The sequence below is a fragment of the Macaca thibetana genome, chromosome 12 (assembly GCF_024542745.1).
Source record: "Macaca thibetana thibetana isolate TM-01 chromosome 12, ASM2454274v1, whole genome shotgun sequence".
NCBI lineage: Eukaryota > Metazoa > Chordata > Mammalia > Primates > Cercopithecidae > Macaca > Macaca thibetana.
In genome coordinates this window covers 53,402,352-53,423,960 of record NC_065589.1, presented here as the reverse complement: position 1 = coordinate 53,423,960, position 21,609 = coordinate 53,402,352, and the positions used below count along the sequence as shown (strand labels likewise).

At 36.9% G+C, this 21,609-nt stretch overlaps 1 protein-coding gene across 2 annotated transcripts in view; it reads left to right on the top strand.

The window, feature by feature from the left end:
• The window catches only part of WDR75 (WD repeat domain 75), a 36,845-nt gene extending 16,253 nt beyond the window's left edge, over window positions 1-20,592 (top strand). For both annotated transcript variants that reach the window (XM_050751874.1, XM_050751875.1), the window contains exons 7-21: window positions 1,107-1,226; window positions 1,692-1,780; window positions 7,545-7,703; window positions 8,750-8,809; window positions 8,902-9,017; window positions 10,132-10,307; window positions 11,470-11,627; window positions 12,546-12,726; window positions 13,553-13,647; window positions 14,413-14,508; window positions 15,129-15,298; window positions 15,870-15,929; window positions 19,245-19,391; window positions 19,779-19,870; window positions 20,263-20,592. In XM_050751874.1, the coding sequence (XP_050607831.1) occupies window positions 1,107-1,226; window positions 1,692-1,780; window positions 7,545-7,703; window positions 8,750-8,809; window positions 8,902-9,017; window positions 10,132-10,307; window positions 11,470-11,627; window positions 12,546-12,726; window positions 13,553-13,647; window positions 14,413-14,508; window positions 15,129-15,298; window positions 15,870-15,929; window positions 19,245-19,391; window positions 19,779-19,870; window positions 20,263-20,467 (1,924 nt within the window). In that variant the 3' untranslated portion in view covers window positions 20,468-20,592. The remainder of the gene's footprint in view (window positions 1-1,106; window positions 1,227-1,691; window positions 1,781-7,544; window positions 7,704-8,749; window positions 8,810-8,901; window positions 9,018-10,131; window positions 10,308-11,469; window positions 11,628-12,545; window positions 12,727-13,552; window positions 13,648-14,412; window positions 14,509-15,128; window positions 15,299-15,869; window positions 15,930-19,244; window positions 19,392-19,778; window positions 19,871-20,262) is intronic.
• Window positions 20,593-21,609: the final 1,017 nt, after the last annotated feature.

Below are 21,609 nucleotides of genomic sequence, written 5' to 3'. Positions count from 1 at the left end.
AGTTTGACAGAGTTTCACCACATGATTCTCATTGCCATTTTATGAATGTAGGACTGAATATAGGCTCTGGGATATGTAAATTTTAATTGGATCGGATTTAGTCTATTTGATCCCCAATGCACCTCAATTTAAAACATATTTGAAATGGAGATATCTACCTAACAGAGTTGTAATGATGAATAAGGTGACATATTTAGAGCAGTTAGTGCTAAGTATTGAGTAGTTACTATTTGAAAGTAATAACTACCTCTTCCCTTTTACCTTGCCAAGATTGCTTTCTTTTCTTTAATTTTTTTATTTTTTTGAGATGGAGTCTTGCTCTGTCGCCCAGGCTGGTGCAGTGGCATGATCTCGGCTCACTGCAACCTCCGCCTCCTGGGTTCAAGTGATTATCCTGTCACAGCCTCCTGAGTAGCTAGTACTTCAGGCGTCTGCCACCAGGCCAGGCAAATTTTTGTATTTTTAGTAGAGACGGGTTTCACCATATTGGTCAGGCTGGTCTTGAATTCCTGACCTCAGGTGATCCACCCGCCTTAGCCTCCCAAAGTGCTGCGATTACAGGTGTGAGCCACCATGCCTGGCTGATTGCTTTCTTCTTAGTATAATAAGGATCCTGACTTCTTCAGAGCCTGAAGATTGACAAGTATTCAGCCAAAGAATAAGAAATAGGCTAGATATTATAACAAGTAGATTGATCCCTTTTTATTTGTCCTTTCAGATGCATTAGCCATTGTCTCAGATCTAATGTCTCAGGTTTGATTATGCCTCATGCTAAAATGTAGGTTCAGTGAGAAATTTGAACAAGCTTTGCCTAGGCGAAAAAAAATCACTAAAATCTTTACTTAAATGTCAGTGGCTTCCATAGATAAATTATTATGGTAGAATATTAGTTACATGAATTTATATTGTATATTAATGTACATTTACAAAACAGCATGCTTGATTCTTGATCAAAATTTTCTTTTTAAAAAAAATCCTGCAGTTATATTTATTGAATTCAGAGCTCTACAATTTCGGTTGCTATTGCTGGGAACTCTGCTTTACTTAACTACATCATCACTCACCAAGAGACTTTAATAATTAAGGGAATTTGTTTTTTTTTCTAGGTTTACTTTATCATCATCAAGAAATAAGAAGCATGCTAAGAACAATTTTACATGTGTAGCATGTCACCCAACAGAAGACTGCATCGCATCTGGTCACATGGATGGCAAAATTCGTCTTTGGTCAGTTTACTTATGAAGAGCATGGCGATCATTTATGTACTATTTTATGTTAGCCCTGTAGAACAGGGCTATCTCTGAGTCCAAGGAAACAGCCTCCCTTTCCTTTTTTGTGTGCTTTTCATTTCAGACTTACTGTTTCAGGATTTCTAGCCTTGGGCTTATAAAGCAAGTGAAAAATTTATTGTTGCCTATAATCATTTATGGAAGAAAACTTTTTTTGTTTGCCTTTATCCTAAAAGGAAAGACTGACAATAGTGAATATCTAGGAGGGTACCACAGATGGCTTATTATTTATGGAAGTTAGTCACTCTGGTTAGAAATAGAAAGTGTGCACACTAAGACCAGAAGGCTTCATATTATGATTTATTATGTTTGGTTATATATTATGTTTATTATATTTGGCACGCCATTATTTTCCTAACTTAAACCTATGGTCAAAATAAGAGTTTTGTTTTTCTCCAATAGGAGGAATTTTTATGATGATAAGAAATATACATACACATGTTTACATTGGCACCATGATATGGTTATGGATTTGGCATTTTCAGTGACAGGTAAGTGCAGGTTTAATTATTAAAATGAACTTGAAGTATATGAATCAAGTGTTTTAATTCACTGTATGTTTAGTTTGGAAGATTTAAAAGTGCATAGGCCAAATGAATTCCAAACACTTGTGTATTACCCCTGTATTTGAGGCTTTGCTCAGCACAATGTACTGAGGGTTTTGAAGCCCTTCAAAGCTCTAAAGTGTACATTTGTGATAAAAATCTCTGTTGTTGACATAAATAACCTATTTAAATTATATGACGTTTTGAAGGTATGTCTGTCTACATAACTGTGTGTCCTCCATAACTGTAGCTTATCAGGTGCAAGTAACTATTCTAACACTTTACATCCATTATCTGATTTAATCATTGACCCTAGGAAATGAGCGGCATTATACTCATTTTACAGATAAAGGAAGTAGGATTTGGATTTGATAATTAGCCTAACATGACATGGCGAGTAGGTGGGATTTAGACCTGGTTCTGATTTTAAAGCTCTTGTTTTTAACTGTTACATGGCCTTATTTGACATTAACTATTTTAAATTAATCTCCATCATTATTTCATTTAAGTTGCATGACTTCTGTCGCAGCTTTGTGTAGTGTAGCTATAGAGAGTAAAAATACCTTTAAAGTAAGGTGGTCTTCAATAGAAATACAGAGAAGTACATCTTGTTTTTGTTTACTTTTAGCGTCCTCACACCCATGTGGTGAAAGTTATGTCAGTTTATTGTGACTGGTCCTGTAAGAAAGTTAACTACAGGCCGGGCGCGGTGGCTCAAGCCTGTAATCCCAGCACTTTGGGAGGCCGAGACGGGCGGATCATGAGGTCAGGAGATCGAGACCATCCTGGCTAACATGGTGAAACCCCGTCTCTACTAAAAAAAAAATACAAAAAACTAGCCGGGCGAGGTGGCGGGCGCCTATAGTCCCAGCTACTCGGGAGGCTGAGGCAGGAGAATGGCGGAAACCCGGGAGGCGGAGCTTGCAGTGAGCTGAGATCCGGCCACTGCACTCCAGCCTGGGCGACAGAGTGAGACTCTGTCTCAAAAAAAAAAAAAAAAAAAAAGTTACTACATACTAGAGAAGATTGTGTGCCTAAAAATGAGAAGCCAGGCTGGTTCAACATACACAAATCAATAAACGTAATCCATCACATAAACAGAACCAAAGACAAAAAACACACGATTATCTCAATAGATGCAGAAAAGTCCTTCGACCAAATTCAGCAGCCCTTCATGCTAAAAACTCTCAATAAATGAGGTATTGATGGGATGTATCTCAAAATAATAAGAGCTATTTATGACAGACCCACAGCCAATATACTGAATGGGCAAAAACTGGAAGCATTCCCTTTGAAAACTGGCACAAGACGGGGATGCCCTGTCTCACCACTCCTATTCAACATAGTGTTGGAAGTTCTGGCCAGGGCAATCAGGCAGGAGAAAGAAATAAAGGGTATTCAGTTAGGAAAAGAGGAAGTCAGATTGTCCCTGTTTGCAGATAACATGATTGTATATTTAGAAAACCCTGTCGTCTCAGCCCAAAATCTCCTTAAGCTGATAAGCAACTTCAGCAAAGTCTCAGGGTACAAAATCTGTGCAAAAATCACAAGCATTCCTATACACCAATAACAGACAAACAGAAAGCCAAATCATGAGTGAACTCCCATTCACAATTGCTTCAAAGAGAGTAAAATACCTAGGAATCCAACTTACAAGGGATGTGAAGGACCTCTTCAAGGAGAACTGCAAACCACTGCTCAACAAAATAAAAGAGGACACAAACAAATGGAAGAACATTCCATGCTCATGGATAGAAAGGATCAATATCGTGAAAACAGCCATACTGCCCAAGGTAATTTATAGATTCAATGCCATCCCCATCAAGCTACCAATGACTTTCTTCACAGAATTGGAAAAAACTAAAGTTCATATGGAACCAAAAAAGAGCCCGCACTGCCAAGACAAGCAAAAAGAACAAAACTGGAAGCATCACGCTACCTGACTTCAAACTATACTACAAGGCTACAATAACCAAAACAGCATGGTACTGGTACCAAAACAGATATAGACCAATGGAACAGAACAAGACCCTCAGAAATAACACCACACATCTACAGCCATCTGATCTTTGACAAACCTGACAGAAACAAGAAATGGGGAAAGGATTCCCTATTTAATAAATGGTGCTGGAAAAACTGGCTAGCCATATGTAGAAAGCTGAAACTGGATCCCTTCCTAACATCTTATACAAAAATTAATTCAAGATGGATTAAAGACTTAAATGTTAGACCTAAAACCATAAAGACCCTAGAAGAAAACCTAGGCAATACCATTCAGGACATAGGCATGGGCAAGGACTTCATGTCTAAAATACCAAAAGCAATAACAACAAATGCCAGAATTGACAAATGGGATCTAATTAAACTAAAGAGCTTCTGCACAGCAAAAGAAACTACCATCAGAGTGAACAGGCAACCTACAGAATGGGAGAAAATTTTTGCAATCTACTCATCTGACAAAGGGCTAATATCCAGAACCTACAAAGAACTCAAACAAATTTACAAGAAAAAAATCAACCCCATCAAAAAGTAGGCGAAGGGTATGAACAGACACTTCTCAAAAGAAGACATTTATGCAGCCAACAGACACATGAAAAAATGCTCATCATCACTGGCCATCAGAGAAATGCAAATCAAAACCATAATAAGATACCATCTCACACAAGTTAGAATGGCGATCATTAAAAAGTCAGGAAACAATAGGTGCTGGAGAGGATGTGGAGAAATAGGAACACTTTTACACTGTTGGTGGGACTATAAACTAGTTCAACCATTGTGGAAGACAATGTGGTGATTCCTCAAGGATCTAGAACTAGAAATACCATTTGACCTAGCCATTCCATTACTGAGTATCTACCCAAAGGAGTATAAATCATGCTACTATAAAGACACATGCACACGTATGTGTATTGCAGCACTATTCACAATAGCAAAGACTTGGAACCAACCCAAATGCCCATCAATGACAGACTAGATTAAGAAAATGTGGCACATATACACCATGGAATACTATGCAGCCATAAAAAAGGATGAGTTCGTGTCCTTTGCATGGACATGGATGAAGCTGGAAACCATCATTCTGAGGAAACTATCGCAAGGACAGAAAACCAAACACCGCATGTTCTCACTCATAGGTGGGAATTGAACAATGAGAATACTTGGTCACAGGATGGAGAACATCACACACCGGGGCCTGTCGTGGCGTGGGAGGAGGGGGGAGGGATAGCATTAGGAGAAATACCTAATGTAAATGACGAGTTAATGGGTGCAGCACACCAACATGGCACATTTGTACATATGTAACAAACCTGCACGTTGTGCACATGTACCCTAGAACTTTAATAATAATTTAAAAAATGAGAAACCAGGAAAAGTGATTTTTCTTTCTGCAGGTCTTCCTGGAGACTGAAAGGACAAGTCTTAGATGGTACCATATGCTGTGGGATCCTTAGAGGCTTACTTAGGTTTAATGCCCAGAAGCCCCAGAAAATAAGAGGCACCTTCAACCCGATTATGGTTTGGGGAGTAATGACTAGTGTATGGAGACAATGTAGGCTGCTTATTTGTATTCTCTACCCTCCTTCCCACTCCACACCCTGAAAATACTAGTGAGTGCTTGGTATCCTTATGTACACGTCTGTATATGTTCCAGGCAGGGTCTGTTTTTTGTTTTTGTTTTTGTTTTCTTTTAAGACAAGGTCTCATTTTGTCACCCAAGCTGGAGTGCAGTGGCACCATCTTGGCTCACTGCAACCTCGACTTCCGAGGCTCAAGCGGTCCTCCCACCTCAGCCCCCTAAGTAGCTGGGACTACAGACACGCACCACTACGCCCAGCTAATTATTTGTATTTTTGTAGAGACAGGGTTTCACCATGTTGCCAGGCTGGTCTCAAACTCCTGACCTCAGATGATCCCCCTGCCTCTGCCTCCTGAAGTGCTGGGATTGCAGGCGTGAGCTACCGTGCCCAGCCGCGATTTGAATTCTTGAAGTTATATTTCAAGTAGCATGAATATTTTAAAATGAGAAATAATGGTTACAGTATGTAGTTTTCAATGAAATGTCCTTACTGACTGTGTAGGTATGAGTTAATAGAAAAAGAAAAAAATAGCTGTGTAAATGTAAAAGAAACACAGATTTTAGTTGTTGTGGAAAACTTTATAACTTAAGGCATATATGAACTGTATGCACAATGTATCATATGTGTATATATCAGATTCAACTTCTTAATTTTGTTTGTATACATCACAACTACATACCTTTAGTCTTCAGTTTAGCTAGATTTTATCAGCCTGCAGCTTTAGAAAATTTGATAAAAACCCCGTTATCAACCAGTGATCTTAGATTCATGAAAGAATGAAAAATGGTTATTTGATGGAATACTTCTGAGAAAACAGTCTAAAAAGTGTCCTATCTATCCATGTAGTCATTAAGACAGTCTCTTGCAGGTTTTTGTTTGTTTTCAAACCATTAGATTTAGGTGGCCACATTTGACTGGTGGCTACCGTGTTGACAATACAAGCTATTGATCAGTTTGAGGAGAATTGATGTTTTTATAGTATTGAGTATTTTAATTTGTAATCATAATAAATACTTTTCCACTTTTTAGGTCTTTATCTCCGTGAGTTAGGATTTTTTTTCTGTAGGGTTCTCACATATATTTTTCACTAGACATTTGATGGTCTTTTGATAGTATTTTTTACTCTATATTCTAATTGACTTGCTAGTATTGAAAAATAAAAATGATTGTTGTATATTTCTCTTATAATCAGCTAAATTTACTTATTTTGTAAGTTTATCTGTAAACTATTTTGGCTGTGCCTTGATGTAGTCATGCTGTCTGTGAACATGGAAGTGATTATTTCCTTCTTTCCAATCCTTAAGCCTTTCCAGTTTCATTTCAGTGCACTAGACATCCAGTTAACATTGAATCAAAATGGTAATAGTATTCTTAATCACAAAGGGAAAGTTTTCGATAGTTTAACTTTTAGTGTGGTGTTCTCTATAGATGTTATCCAGGTATTCTTGATGAGATTCAAAGGGTCCCATCCATTCCTGAGTTTCTGAGAGGTGTTATCATGAATGGGTATAGAATTCTGTCATTTGCTTTTTCTGCATCTATTCAAATAATCATGATTTTTTCCTTTTGTTCTGTAAGTGGGGTTACATTAATTTATTTTTCAGCTGTTAAGTAATCTCACTCTTGCAGTAAACTCTGTGATGACATGATATCCATTTAATATATCGTTGGTATAGTATTTTACTTGAGAGTTTTCATCTGTCATGAAGTTGGCTTGCATTTTTTTTATATATATAATATTTTTGGTATAGTATTATTAGGATCTTGTGAAGCAAAGTAGGAAGTGTCCTCTTTTGGTTACATGTAAGAGTATAAAATTGGTTTATTTCTTAAGTGTTTCGAAAAATTTATCAGTAAAGCTGTCTTGTCCTAAAAGATGTTTGTCCAGCTTTTCTAGTTGTCGACAGAAGAGTTGGTCAGCAACAAACTAATCAGATATCACTGGAAAAAAAATTCCTGAACCAGTGATCATTTGTCTTCAGAGTATATTAAAACATATGAAGACACTTTTTGTAGCTTTAAATGAGTTTATTTCTCTAGTACGGTAGGAAAAAATAAAGTGTTAATTATATTTTTCTTTCTCTTTTTTCCCCAAAACACCGTCCTTTTAATTTCTTTGAATGGATATGAAGGCACCAGCCTGCTGAGTGGCGGTCGTGAATCCGTACTTGTAGAGTGGCGCGATGCAACAGAGAAGAATAAGGAGTTTCTCCCACGTTTAGGAGCTACTATTGAACATATCTCAGTCTCGCCTGCAGGAGATTTATTCTGCACTTCTCACTCTGATAATAGTAAGTCTAAACTTTTATTGTGAGGAAATATATAAACACCATAAATTAGCTAGCATCTGTAGGGAACAGAGAATAAAGAGACATAAAACTAAGAGTAGCATATGAGATTTAATAAGCCTTCTTTTCCTTGCATTACTCCTCTCTTATCCACCCCCCTCTACCCCCAGGCACCACCAGAATTCAACGTTTTTGAGAATTATTTTTATCAAGTGGAGGCTAAGTATATTTGGTTATTGATGTGCCACTTACATTTTCAAAGTCTTAGTGTGGGATGACGTGGGGAAGTAAAGGGAAGGTTTGGAAGAGGGCATTGGTGCTTTCATAAACATGGCATTTTCAAAAGAATACTGCAAGATTCTCTTGATACAGCTGTTACCTCGGGGCATGAGTCCTGTAGATTTGATAGAAATAGAGGTGGTTTTGTATTTCTCCAAAACTTTGTTCAACCAGTGACTGCTCAGCCTAGACTATGGTGTCTTTGTAAATCCACTTCCTTTTCTTTCAAAAAAGAACATAACTGTGAACAGTTCATTTAGTGGCATGCAAGAGTTAAACTATCTTTATTAGATATATTCTTTATAGATTTTGCATTAACACTTAAAATGTGTTAATAGGTACAACTGATAAAAAACTTAAAGACTCCAACAGAAAACCCCTATCCCCACCCCTAGATTTTCCACTAAATCACAAAATATATTCCTGATTTTCTAGTAGTACTCTGAGTTCATTGAACTTACTGGGTTGTTTTGTATTCTGGTATATTTCAGAATGATATAAACTCAGATGACTCCACCTTGAAGCTCTAACCCAGGGGTGTCCAATCTTTTGGCTTCCCTGAGCCACGTTGAAAGAAGAATTGTCTTGGGCCAGACATAAAATATACTAACACTAATGATAGCTGATGAGCTAAAAACAATAATAATATAATGTTTCCAGAAAGTTTATGAATTTGTGTTGGGCTGCATAAAAAGCCACCCTGAGCCACAGGTTGGACAAGCTTTCTCTAACCTATTGATATTTAAATACCTATTTTTTTCTACCCACAGAGATAATCATTATTCACCGAAACCTTGAGGCATCCGCAGTAATTCAAGGCCTAGTGAAAGGTATTGCAGAACTCAGTGGATTTGGAATCATGAACATTTTAAAGAGTGCATATTTCTCTGATTTCACCTGTTATTTGTCACTACTTCTGCAGATAGGAGTATCTTCACTGGTTTGATGATTGATCCAAGAACTAAAGCTTTGGTTTTGAATGGAAAGCCTGGCCACTTGCAGTTTTATTCTCTCCAGAGTGATAAGCAGTTATACAATGTAAGATTTTGATTCATTAGCCTTGAAATTAATGAAAGCTCTTTACAATACCACTGGAGTCAAGCAGTTTGTTTAGTAGCCTTTAAAACAAGATCCTGTGCAGATATTTACTTGAACACAGTATTATCCATGGTTACTTAGTTCCGTTGTTCAGAGCATAATTCCGTTGAGGCCACAGTTGCAGATTAAATGTAAGCCAGTTGGCACTCCTGCACTTGCTCTCTCTATCTTTTGTTTCAGAATGCCTTCCTATTAGCTGTCCCATACATCTGTGCCTTTGAGTCACAAGGATAAAGAAACAAAAATAGGTAGATTGACAATACAAATTTGTATCTGCTTCGTAGTGAAACACTGTCATATTCACATATGGAAGATAAAATGTTCAGTGTCGATTAAAGAGGAACACTTCTTACAATCCTGATAAGTCCAATCCAGATGTTCCACTTTTCTTGTGCCCCACAGCACTCTTTATAGATCTCTGTCATAGCAACTGTGACACTAGCTCTCTCACCATGGCCTTTAGACCCCAAAAAAAAAGGAAGCGTATTAATCTTTTTATGCTTATCTCAAGTATAATACCTGTAAATTGTAGGCATTTAGTACACTTAATAGTAGGCATTTTATTTACTTAGTATAGGCAAGGAAATGGGATTTTGTAAAACAACCATAAATAAATGCTGCCTACTTACATTGGCTATCTTTTTCATTTCTTAAAGATTGTAGGTTTATTTCTGTTCTGCTTATTTCTAGTGATGGAGAATCTAGCCTTGAGATGATGTAAAGCTGTATGTTCTTAGAAACAAAAGAAAAGCACTACTATAAATTAACGGTTCTCTTGTATCATATAGTGGGTGTTAGTAATCGCTAATATTCAAGGTCATTGAAGAATAATTACCACCAAATTGATACTATATAATGTGTTCCCTTTTTTAATGACAATTCTAGTGTCCACAGTAACAATTAGTTCATGTTTACCTTTATTTAAAAATCTATTACTATAGATTATAGAAGTTGTCTTGGATGTAGTTAATTATCATTCCTTGAATGCTGTAACGTTTGTGTATTTATGTTAATAAACATTTTGGTTTTTTTGTTTTTTTTTTTTACTCATCAGTTAGATATTATACAGCAAGAATATATTAATGATTATGGTCTGATCCAAATTGAACTAACAAAGGCTGCATTTGGCTGCTTTGGTAACTGGCTTGCAACAGTGGAACAGCGGCAAGAAAAGGAAACTGAGCTTGAATTGCAAATGAAACTGTGGATGTATAATAAGAAAACACAAGGGTAATACTATCTGTGTAGCCACTTAATTTCAAAGTATAAAATATTTCACTTCCCATTTTACGGTTTCAGTTGTCTTTAAGATGTTTCATCTTGACAAGGTTTAGATTTAGAGATACGGGAGAGGTGTTATTCTAATAAAACCTTTAAGCTTTTTGCTCTGAGAAAGCATTGGTGTCCTCTAAATCATAATGTCATCTCATAATGAATAAAGACACATGGAAAAGTGACACCTCCTCAAGGGCATAATACCAAATTCTAGACAAATCCAGGATTAGAATCCAAATGTTCCCTTGCACTTCCATAAACAGCATACTGCCTTTGGAAAAGAGGGAGTATAGGTAGAAGTGTAGCGTAGTATAGTGTAGCGTGGATGTTGTGATTAGATAAGGAATCCACTCTCGTACTCTAGCTATAATAACCATTTATCAAATCTTTGCTGTGTGCCAAGAACTTGGCTTAGAGCTTTGTACCCATTGTCTTACTCTTCAAAAGAACACTGTAAGATAAGCCTGTTGTCTATATTTTATAGGTGAAGAAATAGGCCCAGAGAGATTAAGTGGTTGTCCCTAGTCACTGTTTTTATAACTTGTGCTCTTTTAAAAATCACAACCCTATGCCGCCTTGATGTTCTTTTAAGAACACAGTCCTAGTTATCTTTAATTCATAGCATTGCCCTCTAAGCTCGAAACAAGCTTTAACAGGTCATTTAGGTGACTAAAAATAGTAAATAATGACCAGCCAGTTTGACTAAGTAGTTTCCTGTCTATTTTTCCTTGGCCCAAGTGGGGTGTTTCACAGCCATTCCATTTTTTATTTTCAAAAGTAGGCAGGAATCTGGGTTCTATACAAGTTCCTGCAGAGTTTGATACAGTAGGCTTTTGAGTACCAGTGATTGGTGACCTGTTTTATCCTCATTTTGTACCGGTGGGTTGACTAGTACACATAATGTTCTCTAAAGTTACAAAAGGGCAAAGGTGATATATTAGAACTCTTTGCATCCTGTGGCCATTAAAGGTAGAGCACTCAATTGTTTGTCATTCTAGGTGATTATCAGTTGCCTGTTGTTCAAGATGCTATTGTAAAATGTACAGCATGTCAGAAATTCTTCTATACATCACTTTGTCCTCATGCAAGAATAAATTTGTGGTTTCCTTCCCGCTAGGTTTATCCTTAACACTAAGATTAACATGCCACACGAAGACTGCATTACAGCTCTCTGTTTCTGCAATGCAGAAAAATCTGAACAGCCCACCTTGGTTACAGCTAGCAAAGATGGTTACTTCAAAGTGTGGATATTAACAGATGACTCTGATATATACAGTACGTGAATTAAATATGTTATGTTTAAAGTGTGCACAATTTTAGGAATTAATTTCTTTTTCTCATGACTTGTATCCATCCTGGGAGGACATTTTCTGCTTTATTGAATTCTACAGGATATTGCTTAATTTTAATAGATTTAAGAGATTACATTTTACATGCCTTTTTCCTCAAATCTGTTCTTTTTAAATGGCATTCTTGATTAATCATGTGCTGATTATTCTGGTTTTTTAGGGTAAAGTAAAAGGGGCTTTTACCAAGAGTCCTTTCACTCCTCCACTAGAGGGAGGTCAAGGTCTCCAGGAGAGGGCATAAATTTCAAAACAGTCAGATTTTGTAGCAATTCTGACTTAAAGAAGTTGTGGGGAACAGGTTTTTTTGTTTTGTGTCTTTGTTTCTTTTTTATTTTATTTTTTATTTGTGTGTATATCTTTGTTTCTTTGTTTCTTAATCCCTACTGCTTATAATGTTCCTTGTTTAGCAGTCTTTCTTTAACAGTGGGGGATACATTCCAAGAGCACCCCCCCCCCCCCCCCCGCGCCACCGCCCCAGCTGATGCCTGAAACTGCAGATAGTACCGAACCCTATATATACTGTTTTTCCTATACATACATATAGGAATAAATTAGTTTAATTTATAAGTTAGGCACAGTAAGAGGTTAATAACTAATAATAGAATGATTACAATAATATACTATAATAAAAGTTAAGTGAATATGTGTGTGCTCTGTCTGTGCCTTTCTCTGTCTTTCAAAATATCTTTTTGTACTGTACTCAGCTATTTTCAGACCTCAGTTGACCCCCGGGAACTGAAACCACAGAAAGTGAACCCTCAGATAACGGGAGACTAGGGGGAACTACTGTAGCATTCTCTAGCATTTACACAATTTCTGAACATTATGGCTTATATTTCCACAGAAAAAGCTGTTGGCTGGACCTGTGACTTTGTTGGTAGTTATCACAAATATCAAGCAACTAACTGTTGTTTCTCCGAAGATGGTTCTTTACTAGCCGTTAGTTTTGAGGAAATAGTCACAATATGGGATTCCATAACATGGGAACTTAAATGTACATTTTGCCAACGAGCTGGGAAAATAAGGTAGGTAAATCATTTGGGAAGTATGTAGTGCTATTTTTTAACTTGTTTAAGCAAGTCTTAAAACTTCAGTAGTCATTTATGCCCTCTCCAAAAGTAGCCTGAAGGTCAGTGGGGCAAGCTGAAAAGCCAAAAATGCTGGAAAGCCAAAAATTCTGAGTTCACAAAGTGTGCCAACATTTCTGAAATTCAGGTTAACATTTAACTCTTGGCCTACATATTTTTTCTTTGGAATACTTTCATGGATGTGCTGAATGATAACAGAAGCCATACATAAGCCTCAGGGGATCCAAACCTTCTTATTTTCGGTGTATTCCCATAAAAACCATGTTATGTGCCAACCTCATCGTTTCTGAGAGGCGCAGGGGAAAGTAGCAGAAGCATTTTCAGGTAGTTGGTCCTGAGAACGGAATCAGATGCCTACTGAGATCGTCTCTAATTGCCAGCAAGTCTGATTCTGAATTTACTTTGTAAAACTTTCTTCAGAATTGAAATTGCAAGTTTTCTTCTTCTCAGTAAATAAAATAGGATTTTTGTCAGATGACTTTGTACATTTAATATACATTTTCTCTGTTACATGTTCATTGGTATACTGCACAGTGTGTTAAAGAATTGGTCATCCGATCTATTTTCCTAAAGAAATAGTTAAACCCTTCCTTTTGTACTCCTTAGACACTTTTTTCTTCAGGATAATTATAAACAAAAACATATGTGTCTATATTAAAATCTGCATCACATAGAACTAATACAGCCGCTGGAAGCCTGCAGTTCTTTGTAACTGAATTTGATAGAACTGACTGTTGCTAACTTCCTTGTGGTTTTAATCTAGGCACCTTTGCTTTGGGAGATTGACATGTTCAAAGTATCTACTTGGTGCTACTGAAAATGGCATTCTTTGCTGTTGGAATCTGCTGAGTTGTGCATGTAAGATTTTTTTTACTCTAAAGTGATCTAGCAAAGCGCATAGGGAGTTGACATTAAACTTTGGCATTTTAGGACTTAGGGATCATATCATCAGGTCTGTACTTGGAATAGTCAGTTTTTTACATGACATATTATACCACCAAAATTTGGAATACTGAGCCTGTAATAGACATTATTTATTAACTGCTTAATTGTTGGTAAGTCATCTTCCATTATCCTTACCTTTTTCTACTGTTTTTAGTGTGTGTGACTTTCTGATGCCCTCTACATCCCCATCCTCATAACAATTTGAATAATTTTCTGCTCATTTTTAATGCTTACTAATCTGCATTACCCCGACAGCTTAAATTCAAATGTAATCTATCACAGTCCTAACAAATGTGAACATTTTACCCATTTGAGTGTATGTTTGGAAGGCATAGTAGTTGCTTATTAAATGAATGTGTGTGGTAACTTTTTTCAGTATTCTTTACAGTTAACTCTGGTTAACATACTATCCACATTTAGCAGCATCAGAAAAGCACTAGACATAAATTTCAATGAAATAATAATCTTTTCATAGTTTGTACAAGAAGCGCTAAAGTTCCAGTGTGTTTTTCTTTCGGCCTCTCACTTTAGTGCAGCCTTCCACAGATCGTTTCAGTGTGTCTCCATGTGTGTTAGTTGGAAGCATAAGATTCCTCTTCCTAAGAATAATAGAAGTTTTTTAAAGCTTTTGGTAAATCTTTCCTCAGAAGTGAATCACCTTTTTTTTTTCCCCCTCAGTGGAGTGGAATGCAAAATTAAATGTTAGAGTTATGGAACCTGATCCTAATTCAGAGAATATTGCAGCAATCTCTCAGTCTTCAGTGGGTTCAGACTGTAAGTACAAACCACACTTTGTAGTAAGAGAATATCTATGACCTAAGTTTTCTTCTTAATATAATTTGAGTCAAACTTGCCTTCAAATCAGATGTTAATTGGAAGCCATTTTGCTTGAGGCACGGCCCTTCCTTGCCCTAACACTTTGTCATTGTGTAAGTCCATACTTAGTTCTAGGAGAGCTCCAATACGTTTCTTATTTTTCCACAAGCCAGTTCCTACTCAGTCTTTAAAATTCAGGAGATTTCACCACTTTGACACATTCCCAACTGCCCCTGAGCAGCTTTAATTGGTCATCCTCTGTGTTCTTGAAGCAGTTTCTACATATCTCATTTCTAGTACTTACAGACAAAATACTACTGTGGTTTCTGTCTTCTGCAGTAGGCCCTGGCCTCTGGAGCAGGAATTCTTTCTCTTTTTCATCCTCATAGCCCTCATTCCTAACCTGCCTGGCCCATAGTAGGCACACAGTAGATACCTCTTGAATCAGCCTAAAACAGTCATGACTTGGGCCAGTTACTCAATGGGGTGAGTCCCAGGATTAGTGTGATCTGCCAGTCTAAGGCTAGAACTAACCTTTTCAGGCAAAATGTTATTGTCTCTTTGTTTTTTTCCTCTAGTGTTTGTATTTAAACCTAGTGAGCCAAGGCCATTGTATATTCAAAAGGGTATCTCCAGAGAGGAAGTCCAGTGGGGAGTGTTTGTTCCACGAGATGTCCCTGAGTCTTTCACCTCAGAAGCTTACCAGTGGCTAAATAGATCCCAGTTTTACTTCCTAACAAAATCACAGGTAACTGCCCCCCTCAAAAAAGGCAATCGCTTTGTACATGGAATTTTAGACTAATAGCCCATGACTGTTGGTGTGAGTTTGTTCTAGGTGAAATAACTTCATTAAAGGATTATTTCCCCAAAAATTAGGTCTAATATGCCCAGTACTGCAGTATTATTAATGTAAATGTATTATCATTTTACCCCACACCTTTGAGGTTCCTTAGGTATTGCTTGCATTAACTCTGTGACAGCAAAGAAGCAGAAGACAACTAAAATACTTCAAATTGCGTAAATGTTTTTTGTTTTTTTTATTTTAGTGTTTGATTTGCAGTTTTTAAAATGGTGGCTTGAGTTTGGTCTGTCAGTTATTTTTTATTCATTTCCATTTCTTAAGTATCTCTCAGACATAATCTTGTAACTCTCATAGTGGTTATTAAATAGGTTTAAATCTTTTATTCCTTTTCTATTGTCAAATATATATATCAAAATGAAAAATTTGACCTTCCCATTTTTTAACACCCTGTAACACCTTGTTTAGATTTGCACTCTACAGTTTGTCTTTTGCATCGTTAATTGATCTCTCTTTTCAGAGTTTATTGACATTCAGTACAAAGTCTCCAGAAGAAAAACTCACACCAACAAGCAAACAGGTATGTTTTAGCCATTCATAGCAGGATGCATTGCCTACCTGAAAGGATACAATTACCTTTTAGAAGTCAACTATGATAAAAATATTTCACTTGACCCTAAAATGGAATTAGAAGTCATATACTTATAAACTGATATGTCTCTCTTGAAAGTTTTAGTGCTCTTTTAAAATTGTTTTAATATCGGTAACATGCTTCCGATTTAAAGAGTCAAATATTTTTACAAGGCTCTTCAGAAAAAACTCCATCACCACTACCATTACCCTCAAAGACAATCACTCTCAAATCTTTTAGCTGAAGTTTTTTTTTAACTCTGAATCTCTAAGAAATCTCTAAGAAATGTTTATATTTCTAATTATAGATTTTTCAGATTTAGGTATTATCTGTTAACTCTGATCTATTGAAGCTGAATTTTTAGCCCTTTTTTACATCAGCACTGCTTGCATATACACAACACACACTTTCCCTACTTGTCCCCCAATTTTCCCCATATGGGTAAATGTTAAATAGGTTAGTTTAGTAGTCATTGTCATAGCTGTATTAACACAATTCATAGCCAAGCCATGTAGTAGTAATAGGCAGATTGTTTTTCCTTTTGTGACCAAGTTTTTATTTTCTCTGGAGTTAATGATTGCCTTCTTTTTTCATTTGCTTAGTTTTCTATTCTCATGTAATTCAACCCAAATTCTGCTCAAGTTGTATAAGTCTTCTCTGAGTGTTTTCAGATACCTTAGGTATTTTTTCAAGGCATGAAGGATTATTTCCAAGAGCCTTCTGACTGTCTTCAGTCTGGACTGATTGCTCTGGAAACCTGCTACAGAGTAGTCATCCTAGGATCTATATTCACCATCATTCTGGGGATTTATTTGACCTCTACTCTATTAGTGGCATAGTTTTTCTCTTTCTTTGGTCACTCCCTCGTTTTGGTGAAGCATTCTTTTAGTGCATTGGAGGTCAATTGAAGACCTTGCATGTTTGGAAATGTTTTTATTCTCTTTCACTTGATTATTATAGAGTTGTAGGTTGAAAATCATTCTTGCAGAACTTTGACATTATTGTCCTATTATTTTCTAATTTCCAGTATTACTAGAAGTTCAATACCATTCTTATTCTTGTTCCTTCATCTGTAACTTGGCTTGTTTATTTTCCTTTGAAACTCATTGGATTAATTCAATAATTTTTTTGTTATTTACTGTATGCCGGGGACCATTCTAGACCCTTGGGATACAGTAGTGAGAAAAGTAGTCAAGTCCCTATAAATTTGTGGTATTCACAGTCCACCAGAAGATCGAGACAGTAAACAACATGCATTAAGTAAAATATGGAATAGAGAAGGTGGTAAGAATTACGGTGGGGTGGGGGATAGATGAAAAGACGGCATGCATGGGATGCAGCTTATAATTTTAAACAGGGAAGTCTAGGTAGGCCTTTTTGAAAAGATTCTGACTTTTTATCTGAGTTACATATAGGGCCCCTTGGAGGGTTTTGAGTAGAGAACTAAGGAGGAGCTAATTACTTCTTTCCCTGTATTTTCTCTATTTTCTAGAACTCCTATTATTTAGTGCTGGACCTTCTAAAATGGTTCTCTGTGATTCTTATTGTTTTACCTATTTTTTGTTTGTTTTCTGGAAGATTTCTTCATCTTTATCATCACATCTTTTTTTCTTTTTCATGGTCTGTTTCCATCACATTTTTGTTTGGTTTTGGTTTGTTTTGGTTGCTGCCTTTCATCTAGAGGTTTTCATCAGAGTCTGATGATTCTTGACTGTCTTTGGATTTAAAAGTGGGTTAAAAAGCCACTTGGAAGTTCTCTGCCTGTGCAGAACTTATCCCCTGGCTTCCACTATGTGAGCTAATTTATTGAGACAATCTCAAATGTCATTACAATTGACCCTTGAGCAACATAGAGATTGAAAACCTATGTATAACTTTTGACTTCCCAGAACTTAATCTGAAGCCTTACCAATAACAGTTATTTGTGTTATATGTGTTATATGCTGTATTCTTACAACAAAGTAAGCTAGAGGAAAAAAAAAATGTTAAGAAAATCATAAGGAGGCTGGGCACGGTGGTTCATGCCTGTAATCCCAGCACTTAGCGAGGCCGGGGCAGGTGGATCACTTGAGGTCAGGAGTTCAAGACCAGCCTGGCCAACATGGCAAAACCCCATCTCTACTAAAAATACAAAAATTAGCCTGACGTGGTGGTGCACACCTGTAATCCCACCTACTCGAGGGGCTGAGGCAGGAGAATCACTTGAACCTGGGAGGTAGAGGTTGCAGTGAGCCTAGGTCATACCTCTGTACTCCAGCCTGGGTGACAGAACTAGACTCCGTCTCAAAAAAAATAAAAAATACTGTAAGGAAAAGAAAAATATGTTTATTCATTAAGTGGAAATAGATCATCACAAAGGTCTTCATCCTTATCTTCACATCAAGTAGGCTAAGGAAGAAAAGGGGTTGATACTGCCATCTCAGCTCTGGCAGAAATAGAATAAACTTGACATAGCCGTGTTATTCGAACCCTTGTTATTCCAAGGTCAGCTGTATCTTTAGGTTTTACTTAGGCTGGTCAAATTAACCATATAAAATTCTTCTGCGTTCTTGCCTTAAGGACTTAGACCTGCCTGCCAGTGTTCTGAGAACCCCCTAATGAAGTACAACTGCCTAGATATGAAGATACCACCACCACCGCCACCACTGCTACCCATACCCAGCCTAAAGACCTAGAGCCCTCTGCTGTGGCTCAGGAGGAGCTGTAGCAATCTGGGTGCTTTCTAAATAGACTTTTGACCAGCCCATCTGGTTTGTCTAGTCCCATTTTCACCCCACATGCAGAGTTACTATTATTACCAACTCCTGAGCATGTGCAGGATTCTGTAGTATGAACTGGGATGCTTGGCTTTCCCTACAGCCAGCTTAGAATTGTGCTTTCTCAGCTCTACTGAGCTCAATACCATCCTTCAGCCTGCTCTCCAGCTTCCAACATGTTACTGTTGAGGCCTTTTCCCTCATTTTCTATCATTGTGAGTATGTGCCCTTCGAAAACCCTTTTGCTGTCATTTTTGTGGGATTTGGTGAAGAACTAGTGGTAAATGCATGTTTTATTCTGTCATCTAAGTGTCCACTGTTAGCTCTTCTCATAAGTGCGATGCTAGGCCTCAGCTGCTTTCTCAGTGAAATGAGAGAATCATACTAGCTGGATAATTTGTAAAATCCCTTTCCTCACAGACTTATGATTCTGTAGTACTTACTGTTAAGTCAAAAGCAGTTCTTCCTTTCTTCTGAAATAATTTCCCTTTGTCTTAAATCCTTATAGCTGCTAGCAGAAGAAAGTCTTCCCACAACCCCATTTTATTTCATATTGGGAAAACACAGGCAACTGCAGGATGAAAAATTAAATGAAACTTTAGAGAATGAGCTGGTACAACTACCCTTAACAGAAAACATACCTGCAGTTAGTGAGGTAAGTAATTATGAAAGCAAACCATGTGAAACAGATTAAATGCACTTAAAGCACCCGAAGCTGGAGTTTTGACACAGTCAATCTGTAATTTGTATGCTGTACAACTTTAATACCCAAATAAATAACTAACAACAAACTGAATAAGTTAACCTTGTGATCTGGGATTGTTTTGGCCTGGATCTGGGGTAGGGGTAGAGGTGGTTGTTGGCATAAATGTAGGAAGGTAGAAATGCATTTTTCTTTGGTTTGGCTTTTGTATGGGGAAAGCTTTTTCACATTTCACTCTTGGCATTTACAATAAAAGGGCCTCCGTGAGGACACTGTAGGAACAGACTGCGGTGGAGGATAACCATTTTAACTGGAACTCTGTTTTCTGTTTGACTCCAGCTTCTTCACACTCCAGCCCATGTCCTGCCATCTGCTGCTTTCCTGTGCTCCATGTTTGTAAATTCATTGCTGCTGTCTAAAGAGACTAAGAGGTAAAGCAGTTCTTAAGACAGGTTTAGATGCACTGTTTTGGGAAACAGGATGGTTTGTGTTTATCCTTTTTTAGAATATTCTTCCACGTATTTCTTTTATTTCATAAATTAAAACCGATTTAAAGGCTATAGGATTATTAAGTCAAGTAAAATATATTGAAAATAAGTTTCAAAAAAGATCTTTGTGTGTTCTAAGGGTTTGGTACATAATTTAAAATTATACTTTTGTAAATTCACCTGCTCTTTTATAAATAACCCATAATTTTTAAAGTGTACTTAGTAAGAAAAGTCTTCATTTACTTTGTATGGTATTTCTACATAGGTGTCAAATTAGAAAGTTACTGTTTAGAAACTTTTTTTAATAGTGTTTTTTTATTCTGTTATTGTTAAAGTGCTAAAGAAATTCCTGAAGATGTAGATATGGAAGAAGAAAAAGAAAGTGAAGATTCAGACGAAGAAAATGATTTTATCGAAAAGGTCCAGGATACAAATAACACAGGTTTAGGAGAGGACATTATACATCAGTTGTCAAAATCTGAAGAAAAAGAACTGAGAAAATTTAGGAAAATAGACTACAGCTGGATAGCTGCCCTTTAGGCCTTGGAGATGGGGAGGATTCTTGGACTTTGTGTTTCTGATTGTATGTTGATATTCCAAAAACATCTATTTTAATGTTATTTCTGTTCTAAAAATAAGATAATAAATATTAAGCTTTGCTTTTTAAAAAAAACATAATATGAACATGGATTTGCATCATGCTTTAGAGTTACTGGATCATTGGTATACCACATCATCTCATTTTTTTATTTTGAGTCACACGTCAGCCTTATAAAACAAGTAGGTATTTTCTTCACAGGTGATACAGGAGAACTGAGACTTGAACTGTACAGCATATGTCCCCTTAGCTGCAGTTTGGAGATACGAAAAGTTTTGAAAATTAAAAGTCTTTGTTGATATAATTGTCTTAAGTTTAACACTGAAATTCATTTGGTGGCCAAATATGACCTGAGCTGGAGTGAGGTTTCTTTAGTCCTGATTTATTCCTCTTAGTGTATTTATTTCTCTTAGAGAAATTTAGAGACAAGTTGATTATGTGGTGTTCCACAAACCTCACTGAGGGTATTATGTAGTAACATGGGCTGCCTAAAATTCTGAATTCAGATCATCTGGCCCAAAGTCCCGTTGCTAGTAGAAAACGATCCAAATCCCCTGTTTCATGTTAAAGCAGTGACGCTACTACATCTTAACCACCTAGCATTTTGAGTTTTCCACTTACCTAACGTACTTCTGTAAAATTTATATTTAAAAGCACAAAAAACAAAGTGTTTGTAAGAGCACATCTCAATGAATGTTCACAAAAATTGCTGCAAATGGCTTTTTAGTTTGTGCTGTAGACCAAATGTTTGTGCACCCCCTAAAATTCAAATGTTGGAATCTAATCCTCAATGTGGTATTTGGAGATGGGGCCTTTAGGAGATGATTAGGTCATGAGACGGGAGCCTTTGTGAATAGAATAAATGCCATTATAAAAGAGATTCTGGAGAGCTCCTTTAGGCCCGTTCTAATATGTGGGGACACAGCAAGAAGAAAACCATCAGAACGATGAGGTGGAGCCTCACCAAACAGCAAATCTGGTGCCTTTTTGTTAGACTTTCCGACTTCCAGAACTGAGACCTAAGTTTCTGTTTATAAGCCACCTAGTCTGTAGCATCCTAAACAGACTTAAAATGTTTTTGAAT